The sequence below is a fragment of the Atractosteus spatula genome, chromosome 21 (genome assembly GCF_055471065.1).
Source record: "Atractosteus spatula isolate fAtrSpa1 chromosome 21, fAtrSpa1.hap1, whole genome shotgun sequence".
NCBI lineage: Eukaryota > Metazoa > Chordata > Actinopteri > Semionotiformes > Lepisosteidae > Atractosteus > Atractosteus spatula.
In genome coordinates, this window is record NC_142726.1 from 16293488 (window position 1) to 16313385 (window position 19898).

General features: G+C 47.5%; 1 protein-coding gene across 3 annotated transcripts in view; it reads left to right on the top strand.

Annotated features, from left to right (window-relative positions):
- The first annotated feature begins 4443 nt into the window (after positions 1–4443).
- The window catches only part of znf423 (zinc finger protein 423), a 131102-nt gene continuing 115647 nt past the window's right edge, over positions 4444–19898 (top strand). The window contains exon 1 of one of the 3 annotated variants that reach the window (XM_088938586.1): positions 4444–5568. In XM_088938586.1, coding sequence (XP_088794712.1) covers positions 5529–5568 — 40 coding nt within the window. In that variant the 5' untranslated portion in view covers positions 4444–5528. The remainder of the gene's footprint in view (positions 5569–19898) is intronic. The other 2 variants (XM_088938585.1, XM_088938587.1) reach the window with 2 other exon arrangements.

Here is a 19898-nt window from a genome sequence, read left to right on the forward strand (position 1 = left end):
AAAGGACTAAATAAACGGGTCACATTTTAAAACACTTACTCAACAGGGCTCAAAACTCTTTTGTTACAGACGCAGTATTGGTCAGGGCTCAGGACCTATAACTGGAGGGTTGCGGGTTCAAATCCCAGAGGGAGTGCTGGGATGCTGTCACACCCCTGAGCAAGACGGAGCACTTGGATCAGCTTTTTAATTAATTAATTATAACACAACTGGATAAATGCTGGGGCTCTTACACACCCTGACTGCAAAAAGTGTTTCTCACTTCAAGCCGATTTCAACAGCCAAGGTACAGATATACGACGCTGAGGAGCTCTGTTCAGAGCAAAATCATGTTTATCTGCCTTGGAAAAATATTCAGGAGGCAGAATTGAACGTTTTCTGAGATGTTCAATTGCAAATGTTGTGACATACAGTGCCCTCCATATGTATTAGGACGTCGATGTCAAAATTGCTATTTTTGCTCTATGCTCAAGCAATTCAGATTTCAGATGAAAAGATGAATATGTGGCAAAATCAGGGAATATCACCTTTTGATTTTGGGGTATTTCTGTGCTTATATGTTGTACTGTTTTAAAATAATAGCATTTGTTATGTTCAATCCTCACATTTCACATGAGCCTAAGAATTGGGACAATTATCTGCCAGGTACTTTTTATTGGCCAGGTGTTTCCTGTTACACTGATTGTGCACAAATAAAAGAGCTGTGAGTATGCAGTGCTGGGGTTAACCCTTGCTCTTCCCTTTCGTGTCTGCCTTTCGAGTCAATAGACCTAAACCAACGTAAAGACTAGACACCTGTCTATGAATGAAAAGCAAGCGATTTGGATGCTGAATAAAAAGAATTCAATCAGAAACATAGCACGGAAATTGGGCACAGCAAAACCAACAGTTTGGAACATCTTGAAAAAGAAAGACACAACTGTGTGCTTAGCCATTGGCAACGACCAGGTCGGCTGAAGAGAACAACGCCAGTTGTTGATAGAAAAATGATCGGAGCTGTGAACGAAGGAAAAACTCCAACACGACTGTCGCTGAAATCGCCAACAACCTCCACAGAGCAGGGGTGATGGTATCATGATCTACTGCTCGCAGAAGACTTTGCCGGCAAATTATAAAGGCTACACCACAAGATGCAAACCTCTCATGAGCACCGAAAACAGAAAGTCCAGATTAGAATGTGATAAGCAGCACAGAAATGAGCCAGTAGGGTTTTGGAACAAAGAGTTCTGGTCAGACGGGACAAAGATAAACCTCTACCAAAGTAATGGCGAGGTGAAAAAAGGAAAAAACTGCAGATGATCCAAAGCACCACTTCATCTGTGAACTTGGTGGACGTAATGTCAGAGCTTAGGCATGCACCTCTGGAGCTGGTTAATAGTTCAGCAGAATGACTTCAGAAGTGCACAGAAACATCTTGTCTGTCTGCGTACAAGAATGGCTCCAGACATATTGGCCAGTGCTTCATCATGCAACAAGACAATGACCCAAAGCACACTGCCAGCACCTCCAAGGAGGAAAAAGAGTGGAAAGTCGTAGACTGACCAAGTCGATCTCCTGTTTTAAATCTAGTGAAGCATGCATTTCTCTTGCTGAAAAGGAGAATGACATCAGTAGTCAAACAGCAACTGAAAATGGATACAGCATTTTCAAGCAAAGCATCTCAAAAGAACAGACCAAGAGTTTGGTGATGCCAGTGGGTTGTGGGCTTGATGCAGTTATTGGGTGTAAAGGATTTGCAACAAAATACTTATAATTCTTTAAATTACTTATGTTAATTTGTCCTAATAGTTATGAGGGCTCCTTATACACAAATACATATTAAATAAAAGTAATAAAAGGAAATAAAAGTTGACATTCTGTACTTTTGCTTAATATTCATCTTTTCACCTCAAATAAGAAATGCTTGAGTCTACAACAAAAAGAGCAATTTTGACTTCATTGTCCCATTATTAATAATAAGATAAGGTAATAAGATCAGTTTATTACCCATATGCAATTTCTTGTATTAGGAATTTGTCTTTTCGCAGACCCCAGCTTGCTCTCCATGAGACACACAGACAGGGAGAGAGCCTGGGGTCAGAGCGCAGGAGAGCGCTGGAGCAGTTGGGGTTCAGGGCCTTGCTCAGGGGCCCAAAAGGGAGGACTCCTCTGCCAGCTGCGGGATTTGAACCGGCAACTTTCCAGCCACAGGCGCAGATCCTTGCATGAGGCGTAGTGTAGGGTCACTATGAGCCTGGACTCCTAGACATGTCCTCCTCTTGGTCTGCAATTCTCCTTCCAGGGGGAACTGTCAAAATAACTTAAAACATCCTGGATTTTCCTCCTTAAAAGGTACAGATATCACCACCCCTACCGGTCTTCTCTCCGAACGCTCTGATATGGTAATCCTGCGTTACCTGACTGAGTGGAGTGGTGCTTAGACACATATTCAAGGCTTAACATTTCAATGGAATTAAATGTTATCATTGGTACAATTGTACCTGACAGGTAACCATTCAACTACATTAGTTACAGAAATAACTGGGGAAATATGGTTTAGAGGATCAGTCTAGACTTTCCATTTTCAGGCAGAATGAAATTATCTTTTTGGGTCTAATGCCTTCAGTGAAAATAATTTAATCGGCATCTCCAATTCTCTTGTTCTTGGGCGAGCGACGGTTTTTACCGTGTGTATCAACGTTTATTAGGGTCCTGTCCTTGGCTTTCGAACTATTTCTGCATGGGTAAATTCTTCCTTGATGCATAAAATATGCAATCCGAGAGAACGGTCACCCCTCCGCTCCTCACCCGGGGGAGCGAGAGCGGCGACTTGAAAGGCCTCCAGGTGAGAGGTCACTCGAGGGCCCGGAGTTCAGACGCGCCGAGTGCAGCGCCGGCCGGCGGGGGGTCATTTTAAAGGCTGCGCTGTCTCCCCGCAGGGGGCGCCGCTCAATCTGCTGGAAACCCCGCTGATCCCCTCGACAACAGGGAGCCCTCTGACTTAACCGTGCCGGCGCCGGAACAGCCGAGACGCCACAATGTTTTAAAACGACAGGCGTGCACAGTGCGTGAGATCAGTTGGAACAGAACTGCGTCGTGTTGCGAGTAGCAAATCGGAACACGAACTTGCTTTTCTGCCGAGTGGACACAAGTGAATACGCGATTTTATTGGAGTTCTTCTGCAATCGACGTTTTGCGTTATCGCAGTCATTTTTACCTATATATTAAAACGGATTAGGAATTTAAAGGGTTAAAGAAGTTTGAACCGTGTTCTTTTCAGCCCGATTATTGGCGCATTTGGAAAAAAGTGTAAAAACATGATGTGAAATTTGATTTGTGTTCAAATGGGGGGAGTGTTCCAGTCTGCACATTTTATAATCTTTCTGTTATGCAATAACATTTAAAATTAAGTAGTTCTTAAGACATCTGTAATGGTATTGGACAAGGAAATCGCGTTCAATATTGAATACAACCGCAAAATGATAAATATCCTTCACTATGGCGCATGTACTGTTAGAGCAATATTTTCCTACAGCGACCTGTATATCAAAGTTCCTGAGCGTAACCAATCGATGAGAATCATATCCGAAAATCATAAGAGAATCGCTTTATTTTACCATTAAAAGGCGCGTACAAATTCGTATTTAAGTATTAGCAGTAGCTCAAAAGTCTCCAAATAAACTGACCAGACACACGCAAGCCAAGCGCCAGAAACGCAGGAAATGTGTAATTACAAATCGAGAGGCTGGCATGTTAATTAATGCTTGCAAAAACAAAACATCCCGAGCCGTCATCTCTCTCCTACGGCAGCCGCGGCGAAGCAGGGGTTAATACTGTTTACTTCTGGTCCAAAAGAGGAAAGTCCCCTCCGCCCCCTTTCCAAAACACAAAAATACTTTCAAAACACAAAAACGCGTTCCCTCCCCAAGACTCGCCCGGTACTACGGGTTTGTCCAGCGTCCTAAAATCTCCCAATTAATTAATATTAATAAAAGCACCACGCGAGCCAGCGATAATCAGCGGTAAAATGAATTACACATTTCATAAGCGCAATCCCGTACGCGCTGACAAAACCAGGGAGGTTTAAACTTTTGTTTTCCCATTTCCAACTACGCGCAGCCAACTTCCGAAAGTCAGGGCAGAAGAGCAGAGCAATTTTAAATGTAAGGCGCACCTGGAGATGGACGCGAGGAAGTGACATTCAGTACAAGCGGGGTTTTCTTGTTTTTAGCTGAGGATGTCCAAAGTGGCCCAGCTATCGACAGCGGGCACGGCTGTGGCACGAAGCGCTGCTGTCGCTCGCTGTCGAGGTGCGAAACGGAGGAGGCAGGAGAGGGGCAGAAAAGCCGGGGTCGAATCCAGTCCGTCTTTTTCCTCGGCGCTGCTGTGCTCTGTAGAAGCTCCATGTTTTGGCCCCGATCTGTGTTTCGAGTCAGGCTGTAATTTCCATGGCTGTCCATGGTTTGGTGCTGTTGGCTCTCTCTGTGTCTGCTCAACCCAGGCTGTGCGGAGCTCCCTGCGGGATCAGAGCGCTCCCCCGCCGGGACCCTACTCTCACATCCTCCTGCTGGGACTCGGCTACATTTCCAGCCAAGCCTGGCTTTATTATGTGTGTCTGCACTGCAGCCCAGCCAGCAGTAGGATCGGGAGGAGGAGGGAAGACGAGAGTCAGGACAAAGAAAAAGGGAGAGAGAGGCTAGCGATCGCAAACATTTTTTAAAGGAATTAAAAAAAGAGGAAAAAAAGAGGGGAAAAACCGAAAACCCAAGAAACAAATGCGGTGCGAAATGCCGATGCCAGTACCACCTTCTGTGAAATAACGCACGGAGGAAGGCTGTCCAAAAGAAACCCGTACTCGGGCTGAAAAAAAAAAGATAATATAGTTCCGATAACTGCACCGGGGAAACAATCTTGGAGGCAGGCTAGTGAATGACGACCACATCATAATAATAAAAAACCGAAAGAAGACGGAAAAAAAAAGAAGAATTACCAGCGAGCTTGTTCAAATTAAATCGCATCTCTGCCTCATTAAGGCAATCTGATTATTGAAACGTATCGCCAATATTTTTTTTTTCTCCGCCGCGGACGATCAGGTGTGATCCCGTCTGCCTCGCATTTGGCACCCGCTGCCGAAAACTCGGGCTCGCTCGGAGGATTTGCTCCGCCGCCGCCAGCGAGCCGTCGGTCTCCCCCTCCGGAGCTCTTTCGGGGAACAAAAGAACGATATCGTGAGGGCTCTCGCAAAACGACAAGTTATCCGGCGAATTCTACAGGTTGATCTACAACAGCTGCGAAGAACTTGGGAGAGAAATCAGGAAAGGGGGCATCGCGGGTTTTTTTTTCTCCGTCGGCAACCTTCGTTTTTTTTTTCCTCTTTTTTTTTTAAGTGCCACCGGACTGTGTCTAAGCTGAGACTGAAGTTGCCGCATTGCAACAGGCAAAGTGTGTGTGTGTGTGGGGGGGGGGAAACTCAACAACCCGTCTATATGATTTTATTTCGTTAAGAGCGGCAAGTGATAGCAGAAGAGAAGACGACATTTAAGAGGGACATGTCTAGACGAAAGCAGGCCAAACCGCGTTCTGTTAAAGGTAAGAGCCCCCTTTTTTTTAATGGAGAAAATAAGAAAAAAAATCTCTCACGAGTAGCGGCATGACCAATGAGATTTCACGGCTGAGCTTGGCGGGTAGTGTGAAATTCAATGGTTTAATATCTCCAGTCGTTATTATTGGAGTTATTGTTGCTAGCCTGTCGAAGGCAACACGGGCGGTGCGACACGGTATTAAGACAGACCCGGGCAGCACTTTCACGATTAGTGACGGTTTGTCTTGATGTGTAATTGTGTCTTTAAATTTTACTAAGAGTGGTTCTGGTCGTTCCCTTTGCTGAACTTTCTACCCGGGTCCTGATTCGTGTGCGTTTCTTACTGAACGGTGGCTGTAGATGAAACTGGTGGATTTGCTCTAATTAAAAAAAAAAGGTCGTAATTGCTATATAACTGCTCATAATACGTAGTAACCTAAGCTTTTCTGAGGCGTGTAACCATAATAACAGGCAGTATTAGGACCCTAGTGAGAAAAGGTAGCTAGTATTGAAAAGTTTAACGTTGTTTTAAAATTACCTGAGAATGTTTCTCAATGCTGACTGGTAATGGGATTTTTTTTTTGGAGTGTGCGCATTTAATTGAAAAATAGTCCCGGGCTTTGATCGTCACCTGCAATGGACACTCGCAGTTTAAGTTCTGGAGAAGTTTATTCCTGTTTTATTAGAGGCGTACGACAAAGTGGTGAGCTGAAAGATCTTTTTTCTTCATAAGGCCTTTGTGAGGATTTGCTTTTCCTAGGGAAAAGCGCAAGAGGAGCAATTAAGTAGGGGGAAGAATCACTTTCCTGATTTGCACATCCGAGAAGCAAATGACTTCTCAGCGCAAAATCTGCACCACTTCACCTAAAGTACCTGCTGGTTGTTTTAACCCCCTGTAGGTACGGTAAATCTCGTCCTGTTTCACTCGGACTCTCGCAGTGGTCACATACTGTACAGTAGTTTCACAGAAGTGGGGAGACCGTGTTGCTGGTCTCTCTCTCGCAAGCACAGGTTGTGATTTTTTGCGGCGGCGGTGTCTACAGTCTCAGCCTCACGCAAAGAAGATGCAGCATGTGATGAAGTTACAGAAAATAATTTATTCTCAGTTAAAAAAAAAACACTTTTCTGTCGTCGCGTTTCCTTAAAATCTATCCCCGTCCGTAAACGATATCTACGTTAGTAAATTTGCACGTCTTTTACAAGGTGCATTGCTGTTAATTAACGAGTAGATACACGGTAACCGGTGTGCAAACTGCTACAGGGGCTGTTTCGTTGTTTTTTTTAGGGAAAGAGGGGTAAATATGAACGGTAATAAAGGAAATGCGATTTCGTAAGGCACAACGCGACCCGAAACACCTCCGTGTTGCGTTCAGGCTGGTTCCACGACCTCGCGGAGAATCAGACACGGCCGCAAAAAAATAAATCGAACGTCACTGTCTTCCCTTGACCGCCGATCAGTCCTATCCGATTAATTAAACCAGGTGTTCTCATCACTCCTGAGGACAGTGCTACGCATTCTGTTTTAATCAACGCTTCCCCGACACTTAACGTGTCAAGTATCAGATGAAATACATAGAACCCCAAAACATTTTTAACAGTTTTAAGAGGCTGGCAGTTGATGGCATTTTAAAGAAGGGTTTTAATTGGGCTATCAAATAACGTTTCACTCGCGTTGGGGCTGTTTGTTGCTAATGCTTATTTCCTGGCTGGGGGTTTTACAATTGTGATCAGTGCGTTAAGTTCTTTCAGAGGATATTGGTGTTAAATAATTATAAACCACTGCCTCGTTTTTTTTTAAGAATCACGTTTTTTTGCACTCTAATTTTAGGTGTGCATATGCGAATTTCCAGTATTCAGTGGCAAGAGTAATTTTTCATCTTGGACTGCACTGAGTCTAAATACCCTGAGTGAGAATACACTCGCCTCCATCCTGAAGGAAGGGCTTTGCCTGAGAGCTGGGTTTTCAGTGGACCGACATCAGTGACGATTAAAATAAAACGTGATCTTCTGGAAATTATTTTGTGTGCGACTGAAGAGGCTGGTGGCACCGTGACCCCAAATGTCAGCTGCACTCCTGTGATGTGTTATTCAACAATTGAACCCCAAACTCGCAAACATCTATTAAGTATTTGAAGAAAGAATGTATGATCCCTTATGTTTTTCTCACTTTTCAGTTCAGTCAAGCCAGAACAAACATAGAACTGAAAATCGCAGTGTTTGTCCGCTGGTTGGCTGAACTGTGGTGTCAGTGATCCCAGTGACCTGCCTGCCTGGTTCTGATTCTCCCTGCTGATTCACTTTGATTTGTGGTGGTGGGGAAAAAATACAATCTCGGGTGTCCAGCGCCCACTTTTATTTTTGTAATCATATTTGTTCATTTTTTTTCTCTCATTTGTGGTGGACTGTGTTGCAGTGCACATCCCAATGTGTTCCTTTGGTGTGATCACCATTTTCAGAACAGCTTTAGAGGAGATCCAAGCATCCCTCTGGTGAAGTGGCAGTCTGTTGGACACGGGAGGGTGTTGTGGCAAGCCGTCTTGCCTGTAGTAGCAGTCCGATCGGGGTGTTTGGCTCTCAAGTTCACCCGTAAGGCTCGCTGCTTTAGAGCTCTGTGCTCGAGATGGTTGCACAAGCACAAGCACAAGCGTGCTGCCCAGCTGCACAGAGCGCAGCATCGGTCTTTTCACAAGCAGCCTTCAGGCCCAAAGAGCAGCGCAGCGCTCCCCTTGCAGGAGTCGGCGGATCCAACACGCCGGCCCATGATTTAGCTGCGATCCCGGAGTTCCTTGCTCTTCCCACAGTCACATCTGACAGGCCTGTGTTTGGAATTGTAAAGGGACATCTTTTTATTGTCACTTAGTCTTTGGCAGCCGGGTGCAAATTTCATTGGTCAATGGTCTGTTATAAATGGGTAAGTGGATTACCACAGGCCTATTGAACTGAAATTGGTGCCAGGAGGTGGGCTTTTTCCTCAGTGCAGTTTGAGCTGTTCCGGGCTGTCTCTCTCTCTCTGCTGCACACTTGCTTTCCTTGTTTCTCCTGGCCTGTGTGGTTGTGCAGCAGTGAACCGGCTGGGCAAACCCAGCTCGTCTCGGGTTCTGGGCTGTCGACTGGCTAAATGAAGGGCTTGAAGAGAACATGGCACCCAGTCCGAGGCATTTCGTTCCGAGCTGCTCGGTGGCTTCGTGAATGGTTTTGATCCGAGACGCCACTCGTACGGAATTGGCCGCTGGTGGATGATCAGAAGGAGTCCGGCACAGCCTGGAATTTAGGAATCCGGTGTGGCCGTCTGCGACCGGTCACCATTGGGCAGATGGTTTCCAGATTCAGGGTTCGACTCCTCTGTCTTTCCTCCCTCGCCGCGCAGGCACTGCGTGAAAGTGTCTGAGACGCCACAGCTGGCTCCCGGGCGCTGCTGGGGTTGAACTCGTTTCTCCCCTCTGTGCCTGTTGGGTCCTGAGCTGCTAAGTCAGCGCTTTCATCAGACAGAAGCCTTGCTGCAGCGTGTCTGCCTCTGTGCAGTCGAGCGCGAGCTGTGTTGATTGACTCGCTCCTGACCGTATTTGTCCTGTATAGATATACGGCCTGTTTGGCACTGAAGCCAGAGCAGGACTCCTGGCGCTTGGGCACGGACGGCCCCCTGTGCCTTTGAGAGGGGGCCCCCTGGCCTCCTGCAGCGCTGTGCCGTACCCCACAGCGACCCCTACAGGGGGGCCCGGCGCAGGCTCCAGCCCTCCCCCGCAGCTGGCCTCTGCCAGCCCCCCGTCTCTTATCAGCAGCCTGCCGGGTAGCTGGGGCCGCAGGATCTGTGCCCGTCGGGGAGCTGGCTTGTGTGGGGTGCCATGGCAGCAGCTCGGCACGAGGGGTTTATCAGCGCTCCGGACTGACCCGGCTGGAGCGGCGCTTCCTCCTCCGTTTCCGGAGAGAAGGGGCACAGTGGTGGCTGTCCTGCTATTTATCCCCCTCCCCCCCAGCTCCCTCCACGGCTCCTTATTCCAAGCTGGGAGTCTCAGAATCTGGGATCGTAGAGCAGGATTCTGGAGGATTTAAACCTGACCGTGCAAATCTGCATTCTTATTCCCAAGCAGTGGTGGAATGAGGATTTCAGGGTCTGCTGCCACTCCAGATGTTTTGGCGATCGATGTTTTTTTTTTATCGGTGATCAATGGGATAAACGCAGTGTGATCGCTGAGTGTTTTTGTCATGCTGTGTGATGGACTTTCATTAGTGGGGTGCCCTCCAGCTCCTCTGCCAGCTCTGTCCTCGAAGGGTCCCAGACCCCCCTGTACAACCTGAGATGACCCCCCCCCCAGAAAAACCTGCAACAGGCAGAGAGAAGCCAGCCGCCCCCCACCCACCCCCAGTACCAGTACCAGTACCAGTATCAGCTCCAGCAGTCGGTCAGGGGCGACAGTGCAGATGGTTTAGGTTTTCAGAGGGGCGTTGAGAAGCGAAGCCCAGGCACTTGCAGGTACGCCTTGTGGCTCTCTCTGTGTGCTCAGGACTCCAGGCCTCCAGCACCAAGGCTGCATCCTCAGGCTGTATCTTAACTGCGAAGAAGGAGGCGATTGAGCCGTTTCTGTATTTGAAGTCTGCCCTCCTGAAGGCCTCTCCTGCCCCTCCGTCTGTCCTGGGGGGCATGGAGCCCTGCCCCTGACCCTCTGTGTGACCCCTGCTGAACCCGGGGGGTCCCTCTGACCCCATAGCAGGGAGAAGAGCTCTCCATTGGTCATTGGTCAGCCGCAATCCTGCGGGGGGGGGGTCGAGGGGGGCTGCTGTCCTGTCCTCCTGCTACTTCCGGTGGCACCAGGACTCGGCGGAAAACAAACCTTCACTCTCCGCCGTCAGAGAACGGAGAAGCTTCCCAGCGTTAATCAGATTCTCTGATTAAAAAAAAAACAAAAAACAGCGTATTGCCACTTTTGTTTACACGTTTAAGGCTAGACCTGCGTGTTCCGCGGGTGTAGTTTTTCAAAGGCGTCTTTACGGAAGGATTGCTAATTTGCAGTTTATCAATCACGTAACCAATTTTTGTGTATGGAATGACTTTTAAAACACATTCATCAGGGAGCGCTTTCTATTTTCGTTACCTTTAGTTTCGTTCACACACAAGCAGGGCGATTAATCAGAGGCGGGTCCGGTTGGTTCCGGTCCAGAGCAGAGTGACTTTCAGTGGGTTGGTGTTCGGTGTGCGGCGTGTCTTTACATCGCATCCGACTCTAACTTCTGACTGTAGGCACTTTAAAATAAAGTGACCTCTATTTGTTTATGGACGTGATTAAGATCTGACTTTGCGCTGTTGCAGGAACGCCGCTTCAAACCTGTCGAGCGCGTTTTCCACAGACTGTCATCTCCTGCACTCGTAGTGCGTTTCAAACAATTCTTCTCACACCGAGTGTGTATTTCCGAGAAGAGTGTTAAAGGTTAAATTGCTTAAGACGCTATTCTTGAACCCTAATTTGAAAAGTTTATTTAGAGGAATTTCACAGCTGAGAACGATTTCTATTCTAACCGCCGCAAGTGCAAGATTGAAAGTATGGCATCAGTCTTGGAAAGGGCTTGTTAATTGTTTCATGGATGCTTTGTTTTGACAAAGCTGTCTACAAATGTCATAAATATTTTGCTGCCCGGATCCGTATTTACAACCTATAACCGATACAGAAGTAAATATGGGGCATTTGAACTCAGAAACGCTGCTGGTCGTGTGTAAGGAAGTGTGGGTTTATTTTTTTAGCATTTCCGATTATTCGTGCGCCGGAATATTAGATGTACTTTTCTGAATGCACGTTGTTGTTTTTACGGGTTAAAAAACTACGCGGGGATTTTCAGAGCGACACCAGAGCTGTTGTCCGTGTGATGATTTTTTTTTTAAATAAACGTACAAAGTAGAGGTGCTCTCATAACTAATAAAAGAGACGAAGCCTCTGCTAATTATTGTGAAAAACTCCGATCGATTATTAGTGTACGTTGTTAAGGCAGAATGACAGGCCTGCTGACAGCAGCTTATGTGCAACACCGTATAACGGTAATTACATGTTCTCGGAATAGGGGGAAATACTAATTAGTTTTTAGGCCAGAGTTATTTCTTTATATATTTTGTTTTCCGTTTAATAGCGGTGCGGCGGGTGCCGTCAGTGCGGTGCAGGAGCAGGTGAGCTGTGAGGGAAAGTTTGAAAGGGGTTTGGCCGGCTGTGCAGGCGGGCGGCCCGGTGAGCGGTGTGTGACGGTACCTGTGGCCCCGGTACCTGTGGCCCCGCCGAGCGGACCGTGACAGCGGTCGCCCGTGGAGGAGCCCCGGTGCCGCTACCCCGAGCCGGGGGCGGCGCCCAGTGCAGCTTTCTGCCTCGCCCTGAGAAGAGCCTCAGTAACTTCTAAATCGATTAAAGGCGTGAAGCCGCTTGTTTGTTTCCCCTCTTCTGTGGCTCAAACCTCAGCCGTACACCGAGGCATTTAACTCAGAAAAAAAGAGTGGTTTCCTTGTCTTCCTTGTCTCCTTTCACCGCGGCCTTTGCCTTTCAGAGAGGGGCTGCTCGCAAGCTGAAGTCAGCCGCTATTCTGATTTTTCTCCCTCCATTCAATTTCACAGTCTAAAAGCAAGCACCCCCTGCAACGCCAATGATCATGTTAAAACACGCAAAGAGTGGGTTTAAAGAACAATTAACGTCACTTCCCATGACAGGACAATAAAAGGTTTTTGGTAACGGCATTTAAAAACACGCGTTCAGTGCGCCTCTTGGATCTGCTTTACTTTTTGCCTCTGGTGCTCAGTTCGACAGAACACGTCTTTTCAAACGCGCTTTCTCGCCGGGCTGTGCAGGAATGCGTGACTTTAATACCTGCAGAATCGAAGCGAGCCGGGTGCTATTAGTCGGCTACAGCCTACAGCCTACACCTGAAGAAGGCTTCACAGCCGAAACGTTGTGTTTCCTCTCTTCTCTTTTCAGCATGGAATAAACCTGTTACTTGTTCCTTTACAACCTACAGTACCTGCAGTTATTGAACAGCCTTCAGAGAGGGCGAAAACGGTGGACACGCACGGATTGTTCTTTGCAATAGTGAACCTGATTTAAAAAAAAACCCAATTTATTGTGTTTATAAGAAGTTATTAGCATTTCTTAAAATGCAGTCTCGTGTCGTTATGCCGTTTAACTCGTCTTAATCATTTTAGAACTTTTATTGCTGGGCTGGATAAACGTCACCCTTACAGCAGTGGAAGAGCAGCAGCGTGTACACTGTCAAAATACCGCTGTTGTCCGATACATTTAGAAACACGTCCTGAATTCGGCAGAAAAGTAGGGGAGGCCACGCATTGAGTGGTTTACACCTCATGACAATGCAGACACACAAGTGGAGTAACAGAAGCACAGTAAAAAGCGTTCAGTGCTCCTGCCACATGGTGTAGAGGCGGCTAGTAGGTGAGTGACTGGGTGCAGCCACTGGTTAAGGTAGTGAAACCTCACTGAGTCGGTGTCTGTTAAAATACGTATGTACACATCTATACATATTTTAAGTTCAGTTGTCGCTGTGTAGACTCAGTAGTATGTTGATGCATCTCCTGAGATTAAGGAAGGATGGGACAGGGATGGAAATTCTCACTCTTGTTCTTTGCTCGATCGCATGCGGGTTGTGTGTAAAAGGGTTTCGCTGCTGAGGCTGTAAAACCCGCAGAGGAACAGGTTCTTGTTAGCTACGTACTTTGGGAGTTTCCCCCCTTTTTTTTGCGACCTTGGCATGGAGAAGTAGCGGGAAGTTTGTCGTCAAGCCCTCGGGAGACGCCGCCGGGAAAGGGCGGGGAGAGGGCCGCCCTGCGTCACAAAGCGCGGGATTCTGTCTTGAATTCCAAACCGAAACCGGGCCGTGAAGCAGCCCGAGATGCGTGGTCCCAACCACGAGCGCACTCTGCTCGGGCTCGGGAAAGATGGCCGCCTCAAAGATGGCCTCCTGGTCGCCGAGCCCGCAGTGCGGTGGCGGGCTACTCTCCTCCGTGGTTTAGGAGAGGTGCTTCCGGAGTTAGGACAGGACTGCGGCGCTGGGCCGGCCCTCTGTGTCCTGAGGGGCAGCTCGGACACTGGGCTGTCTGTCCTCTGTCCTCCTGCCAAGCCCTTACACACGCACGTTCGCGCAGCGCCTCATTGCTGAGAAAGAGCCGTCAGTGTTGAGCTGTACCCCAGGAGGGCCGGACGCCAGGCGCGCCCCCCGGCGTGGGGCAAAGGCCGGGAGAGAGCAGGGGCCGGCGAAATTTCAGAAACGTGCGTTTGCGTTGGCGCGCAGGTGGACTCGTCTCGTTGCGAGAATAAAAGCCCCACGCAGCTGCAAAATAACCCGGCGTGAATTTTAGAGTGCTGTCTGAGAGAGCTTCTGACAGGCATCGTCATACACCGAGACGTGTTTTCCATGCTCCCTGGGTCTCAGCGGTGGAGGTGTACGAAGGGGGAGAACCCCCTCCCCTCACTTTGTGTTTATTCTTTCCTGCGCTTCTCTCCCCTAATAAATGCTTTATGTCACCATCAAACATCAAGAGTCCGACCTGGGAAGGGAGAGAGGATGGCGAAGTGAAAGAGCATAGGAAATACTAGCGCTACAGGGTTTTCGAGAGCGTGTTGTTGACGGATGGTTCTAAAAAATGTATAGTTTTTTCTCAGCGCCTCTTTGCTGTTTCAGTAAACAGCTCTGTGATGAGGCTGACTGCAGTCCACACGGAGTGTGCCGAGGAGTCAAACTGCCACTCCAGTAGATGCACCACACTGATAAACAATCGCAGTCGCTGACAGCGGGTCAAGACTGCTGTCCTAATGAACGCAAATAACGCGCCGTCGTCCCGCTGATATTTTTAGGATTGAATGAAGCGAGCTCTCCTGGCTGACCTTGAAGTACCTCCCGCGTTTGAAGTTCAGTACGTGCAGCAGCTGCGAGACCGAGCCTCCTTCTGGAGAAACGTCTTTTTCGGCGAAGGCGCGATGGAATTACTGCAAATCCCACTTTTGCTGTTGTGGGCGGTACCGACACGGTAGACCTTTTAAACTTCGATTTCTCGTGTAAATGCAAGCTTCGAAAAGGAAAAGAAACCCTGCTACCTTGAAATTTTAATGTTGCATTCACCCCCTCCCTCCCCAAAGAAAATGAATGAGACCATTTTTGCAAAACTGTACTGGTTAAAAAGATTTTCACTGTTCCGTTGCAGTGGCAGGTCTAGTAGGGAGAAAAAAAGCATTTGCCCTTCACAAAGCAATGAGATGACAAAGGAGCACCTTAAAAGCCTTTTTTGCAACATTCGCTTTCTTCAAAAACCTGTAACAAAAGTGTTAAATAGGCTGCTTCACAAAGAGCTCGACTCTAGTGGCTAATCTTTCTCTGGTGCTGTCGAAAGCAGCAAAGCTGCTTTAGAAGTGTTTGCCATAATGCCTAATCAAATCTGTATCAACTCAATAATGCTTATGCGTGAAATTGGTGTCTGAAGTGAAAAGGCAGCCCCAGTCTGTAGTACAGGATAAGGCAATTAAGTTCGCCCATCCTTTTTCCAGCAGATACTGCTGCTAATGCACAGTGGCATATGAGCTATTCTAATTTGCCATTGTGGATGTGCGACTACGTTTTTTTTTTTTAATCGTTCATTCATTTAAGTTTGGTCATTGGTTAAAGGTTTACTCCAGTGGTGTCTATTTCGGGATCGTCCCCAGACGCAAAGTAATCTTCAGAGGCGGTCTTGTTCCTTGGTAGGTCACAAGCGTCGAATGTGTTTTTTTTTTTTCTGGGATTGTTTTCCAGTCAAAGGAAAAGAAGTCAACAGAGCATAAATCTCTTCTGTCTCCAGCCCGATCCTCCTCTGATCCCATCACACAGCAGAATATAATTACGATGTTATCCTGCTCCTGGTGATGGGAACCTGCATTTCGGTTAATGGCAATGGAAGGCAGCTGATGTGATCTAACAGTCTCCGTCCTTTTCTGTACCGACGGCAGGAACGTTTAAACTGTTTTTTTTTCTCCTCTCTGTACTGATAGACCCTAGAGGGAGGAGACGAGCGAAAAGCAAATTTTTTCAGATCTAAGTCCCTTTAAACTTGAAAATAACAATTCCTATGTACATATACTGAGAAGCATAAAAAATGCAACAAAGGAGTTTTGGAAGCAATAGCATCTGTTTTTAGTCTCTTGGTGTGTTTATATACAAGAACAGTATATAAACTGTTCTTGTATATAAAGGGGAAAGTTGCTTAAAATAATCAATTACAGTTACACACTGCTGGTGGAAGGGATTATGATTTAAAATTAATGAGGTTGGGGGAAGATTTCTAAGAACTCACCGTGATCCGTGTAGCGTATGTGGATGGTTACTATGCAAATTACCTGTTAAAATCAATTTCCTCCAGTCTTTCTTTAAAAAGTACTGGCTTACACAAGAAACCTGCACATGTTCTGGATTAATTTTGAACTCTCCAAACAGTGTGCGGTTTAAAAACGCACTTGTTGCTCTGGTGCAAGTCGTTAAAAGTTGGTGGTGGTAGGCGAGCTGTTAGCAGGGTATCGGAGAATTCATGCGAGTTCTTTAGCAGCGAGAGCGAGGTAATGCAGCTGCTGAACGCGCCGACCGAAATGAAGCAGGAGGAAGAAGAGAGCATTGACTTAGCACCCAGGGCCTTCCTGAGGAAATGCCTGTTGCTGACAGGAGAAAGAAACGCATCTCCGTGCCAAAAGGCTGCATGACATATGTGTACGTATGTTTATTCACTCCATTGCTATTCTTAAAAAGCCACGTGAATCCTACACAGAGATCTCCTCCGTGGTTTGTTTTAAAGGACAACAGCGTTCGATGCAGAATTCACCGGAGTGGGAGCACTGGAACTGGAAGCTCATGTTGAGGTCTGGATGCTCTTCTTTGTTCCACAGTGCAGACGGAACAACTGCACTCTAACATCATTGCTGTGGCTTAGTTTCAGGGGGACAGTAGTTTCCGGTGTCCCGAGCTGGAAGTCCAGATGTGTGTGTGGTCATCTGGGCAGGTGGATAGTATCCGATACACAGGTTGAATGGAATCGGGCTTCAGAACTACCAGAGATGGTCCAATCAGACACTTCACATGGACCTGCTGCTGTGCTGCACTGAGGGAGGGGGACCGTGGGGTGTCCTGCAGCCAGTAGGATCCCCGTGAATCCACAGAGGTTTTATTTCTGGCTGACTTGTATAATAAGTGGCTTATCTGGCTGGATCGATTGTGCTGATGCTAACCCTCAGAACCAAAGCCATGCTGGTCGTTCAGCGTGTACTGTAGGCGGTGTCTCTCGCCTGGGCTGAGGAGCAGCTCACAATTCCAAATTGGGACCTGACAGCACCCACAGAAAGTCTGCACCCCCCCCCCCCCCCCGAAACTCTCCCATTTTACTGTGTCTGTGCCTCGGCGTTTCACAATTTAAAAGAGTTTTCTTTCTCTTGTCTACACACCATACTCCACACTTTTATAAGGACAAAAAGGATACATCAAAAATACAAAACTGAGATATACATCTCCACCCCCATGAGTTAATATGTGGTGAGTCTGCTGGGATAGGTCTCCACCAACTCTGCACACCTGCAGTTTACGGTGTGTAGATGTTCTTTATAAAGCCTTTCAAGCTCGCTCACATTCCATGTGGAATGTTGTGGCAGGACTTGAAGATTGAAATTTTTGATTGGATTTAGGTCAGGACTCTGACATTTACCTGTTTGGTCCTTAGCCACCCAGGTGTAGCTTGAGCTCTTTGGGTCGATGTCAGTTGAAAGGTGAACTTCTGTCCCGGTTTGAGCTTCTTGCAGAAGGCAGCAGGTTTTCCTCATGGACCTTTCTGCACTTTGCCCCATTCGTTATCCCTTCTATCCTGACAAGTGCTCCAGTCCCTGCCTGTGAGAAACATCCCAATAACATGATGCTGCCGCCACCATGCTGGTTAGTGGGGATGCTGTTCTGTGGGTGATGCACTGTGCTGGATTTGCACCAGCCCTAATGCTCTGCACTGAGGTACCAAAGTTTCACTCCCCCAAACACTCAAGAAAACACACATTAACATTTGTGGAGTGCTGGGGATATTGTTGTCACACACACTGTGAGTAGTTCTGGCTATATAAGGCTGATGCTCTTTCAAAGTTGCCAATGGCCTCTTAATAGCTTCTCTACTCAGTCGTCCACTTTGGTGGGTTGGCCTGATGGAAGCAGGGTTTGGTTGGTGTCATACTCCTTCCCCTTCTTAATAATCGCCTTGTCTGTTCTCCCTGGGATAGTCACGGCCTTTTGCAATTTTTTATACCCACCCCCTGATCTGTGCCTTTTCACAACTTTGTCCTGGAGTTCTTTTGAAAGCTCCTAGGTGCTTGTGGTTTGAAATGCACTACCCAGCAGAGGGAACCTACAGGAACTGCCGAATTTATCCTGAACTCATGTGAATCACTACCACTTAACACAGGTGGAGGCCAATTAACTTGGTGGGTGATTTTGAAGGCGATTGGTTACACCTGAGCTGATTTAGGATTGTTATTACAAGGGGGGTGGACACTTATCCAAGCACGCTATTTCAGTTTTTATTTTTAATTACTTTTCAAAGAAATTCTGGAATATTTTTGTACTCGGAAGTTGTGCAGTAGGATGTGTAGATAAAGCAAACCAAAGAAAAAACAAAGGCATTTTAATTCCAGGCTAAGGCAGGAAAAGGTGATCGTTTTAACAAAGGGGTGTAGACTTTCTATAGGTACAGTAAAAATTCTTGGTGATATACTTTGGTAAAGTTACAAACTTGCATGGTAATGGGATCACCTCTGTAATGTACACTGTCAGTGTCCAGCTTCATCGCCTTGATGGTGAAGTGGAGAGCTGCTGTGTAGTGGCTGTGCTGGGAGAGCTGGAGCACAACTGCCTTGTGGTGAAGGGAGTTTGAAATGACAGAGCTTTACGTGGAAGTGTTAGGGTCATTCCTGCGGAAGGAATGATCCGTCTGCTTCGTTGTTGTTTTTGCACAGAAAAAATGCACGGGCTGTACCATGCAGCTGAATTAGTTTCCCAGTCCATGGACGTTTTTCTGCCTGGCGGTCCTGTTTATCCTCGGTGAGCTACCTAGGGTTGCTTAACCGTTCCTGTGAGCTGGGTCTCGTTCCTCCAGAAACGGGGAGCGCGCGGGCGGACAGGAGCAGCCTTGTGCTCTCTGTGAGTCATGTCCCGCTGGGAGCGAGATGGCTGGAGGCTTGTTGATTCTGCTCCTGGCTGTGTTGCTGATGTGGTGGGTGGAGATGTAGTAGGGTCCCTGGGTATTCCAGCAGTCCGGGATGCCCTAGTGCTGTTTGGGTCTCTGAAGAGGTGGACTGAATGCTGCCTAAAGGCCATGATGCCTTAAAAATGTGTTGAAATAACTGAAACAGCCCCATGTGCCACCACTGTTTCGAGCCCACAAGCCATGTCACTTACACAAGACCAAAAGCTGTCAGGACTCAGGATTTGGAATCTTTACAACAGCAGCGAGGCTTTCTGAAAAGTCAGAAGCACAAGCTAATTGTCTTTTGTTAGGCCTACCGTTTGGGCATTCGGTACTTTTTTTGGACTTCGTGGTGCTTTGTGTTTTTGGCCCGTTGTGGTGGTTTTTATTTTTAAGATGTTTTTCATGGCAGAAGCAGTAGTGTCGGAGCTGATAAAAGTATTTGTGTAATCAGCTTCTCTCTGAGCTGGCTGTGGTTTTGAGGACAGCCTGCTGGAATATGAGCCTGGGCAAACACCCGCTGACTGGCACCCAGCTCGGCCAATGGGGGTCCCGTGTCGGCGAGAGGGGCGCGACGCGTGGCCAATGGCGGCGTCGTGTGCTGAAGAGAGGGGCTGGCCCTTGTCGTTGTGTCCTGTCCAGCAGGAAATGCCAAGAACGCCCCTTTAGGCTTCCTTCCAGAGCCCGATTGGACACAGTGACCCATTTATGAGATAAGAAATCCTCCTTCAACAGCAGCACACTGTGCCAGGCAGGCACTCTGAGCTAAGCAACTCCACACAGGGAATTTTCAGTTCATTTTTTTTTTTGCCGCTGTTTGAAGAGCTGATGCTCTACGACAGTGCTGCCAGGGGTCAGAGTGGGGGAGGAGAAAACTGGGGACACTGTCCTGATGGTGAATTGGGGCTGCTGACCATTGGCAGAGAGGAGTTTACCTGTCTCGCCTTTCGGACTCCTTATTACATCAGCCCCTTTCCTCTGAGGGCGTCCAAACGTGGATCCCAAAACATTTCATTTTAAGCCACTTCAAATTGGGCTGCTTATCTTGGGATGCCACCAGCACAGTCGTGAAATCATGCAAGCCGTAGAAATCCCGTAAGGGCTAAAAATAGCAGGTACTCTCCT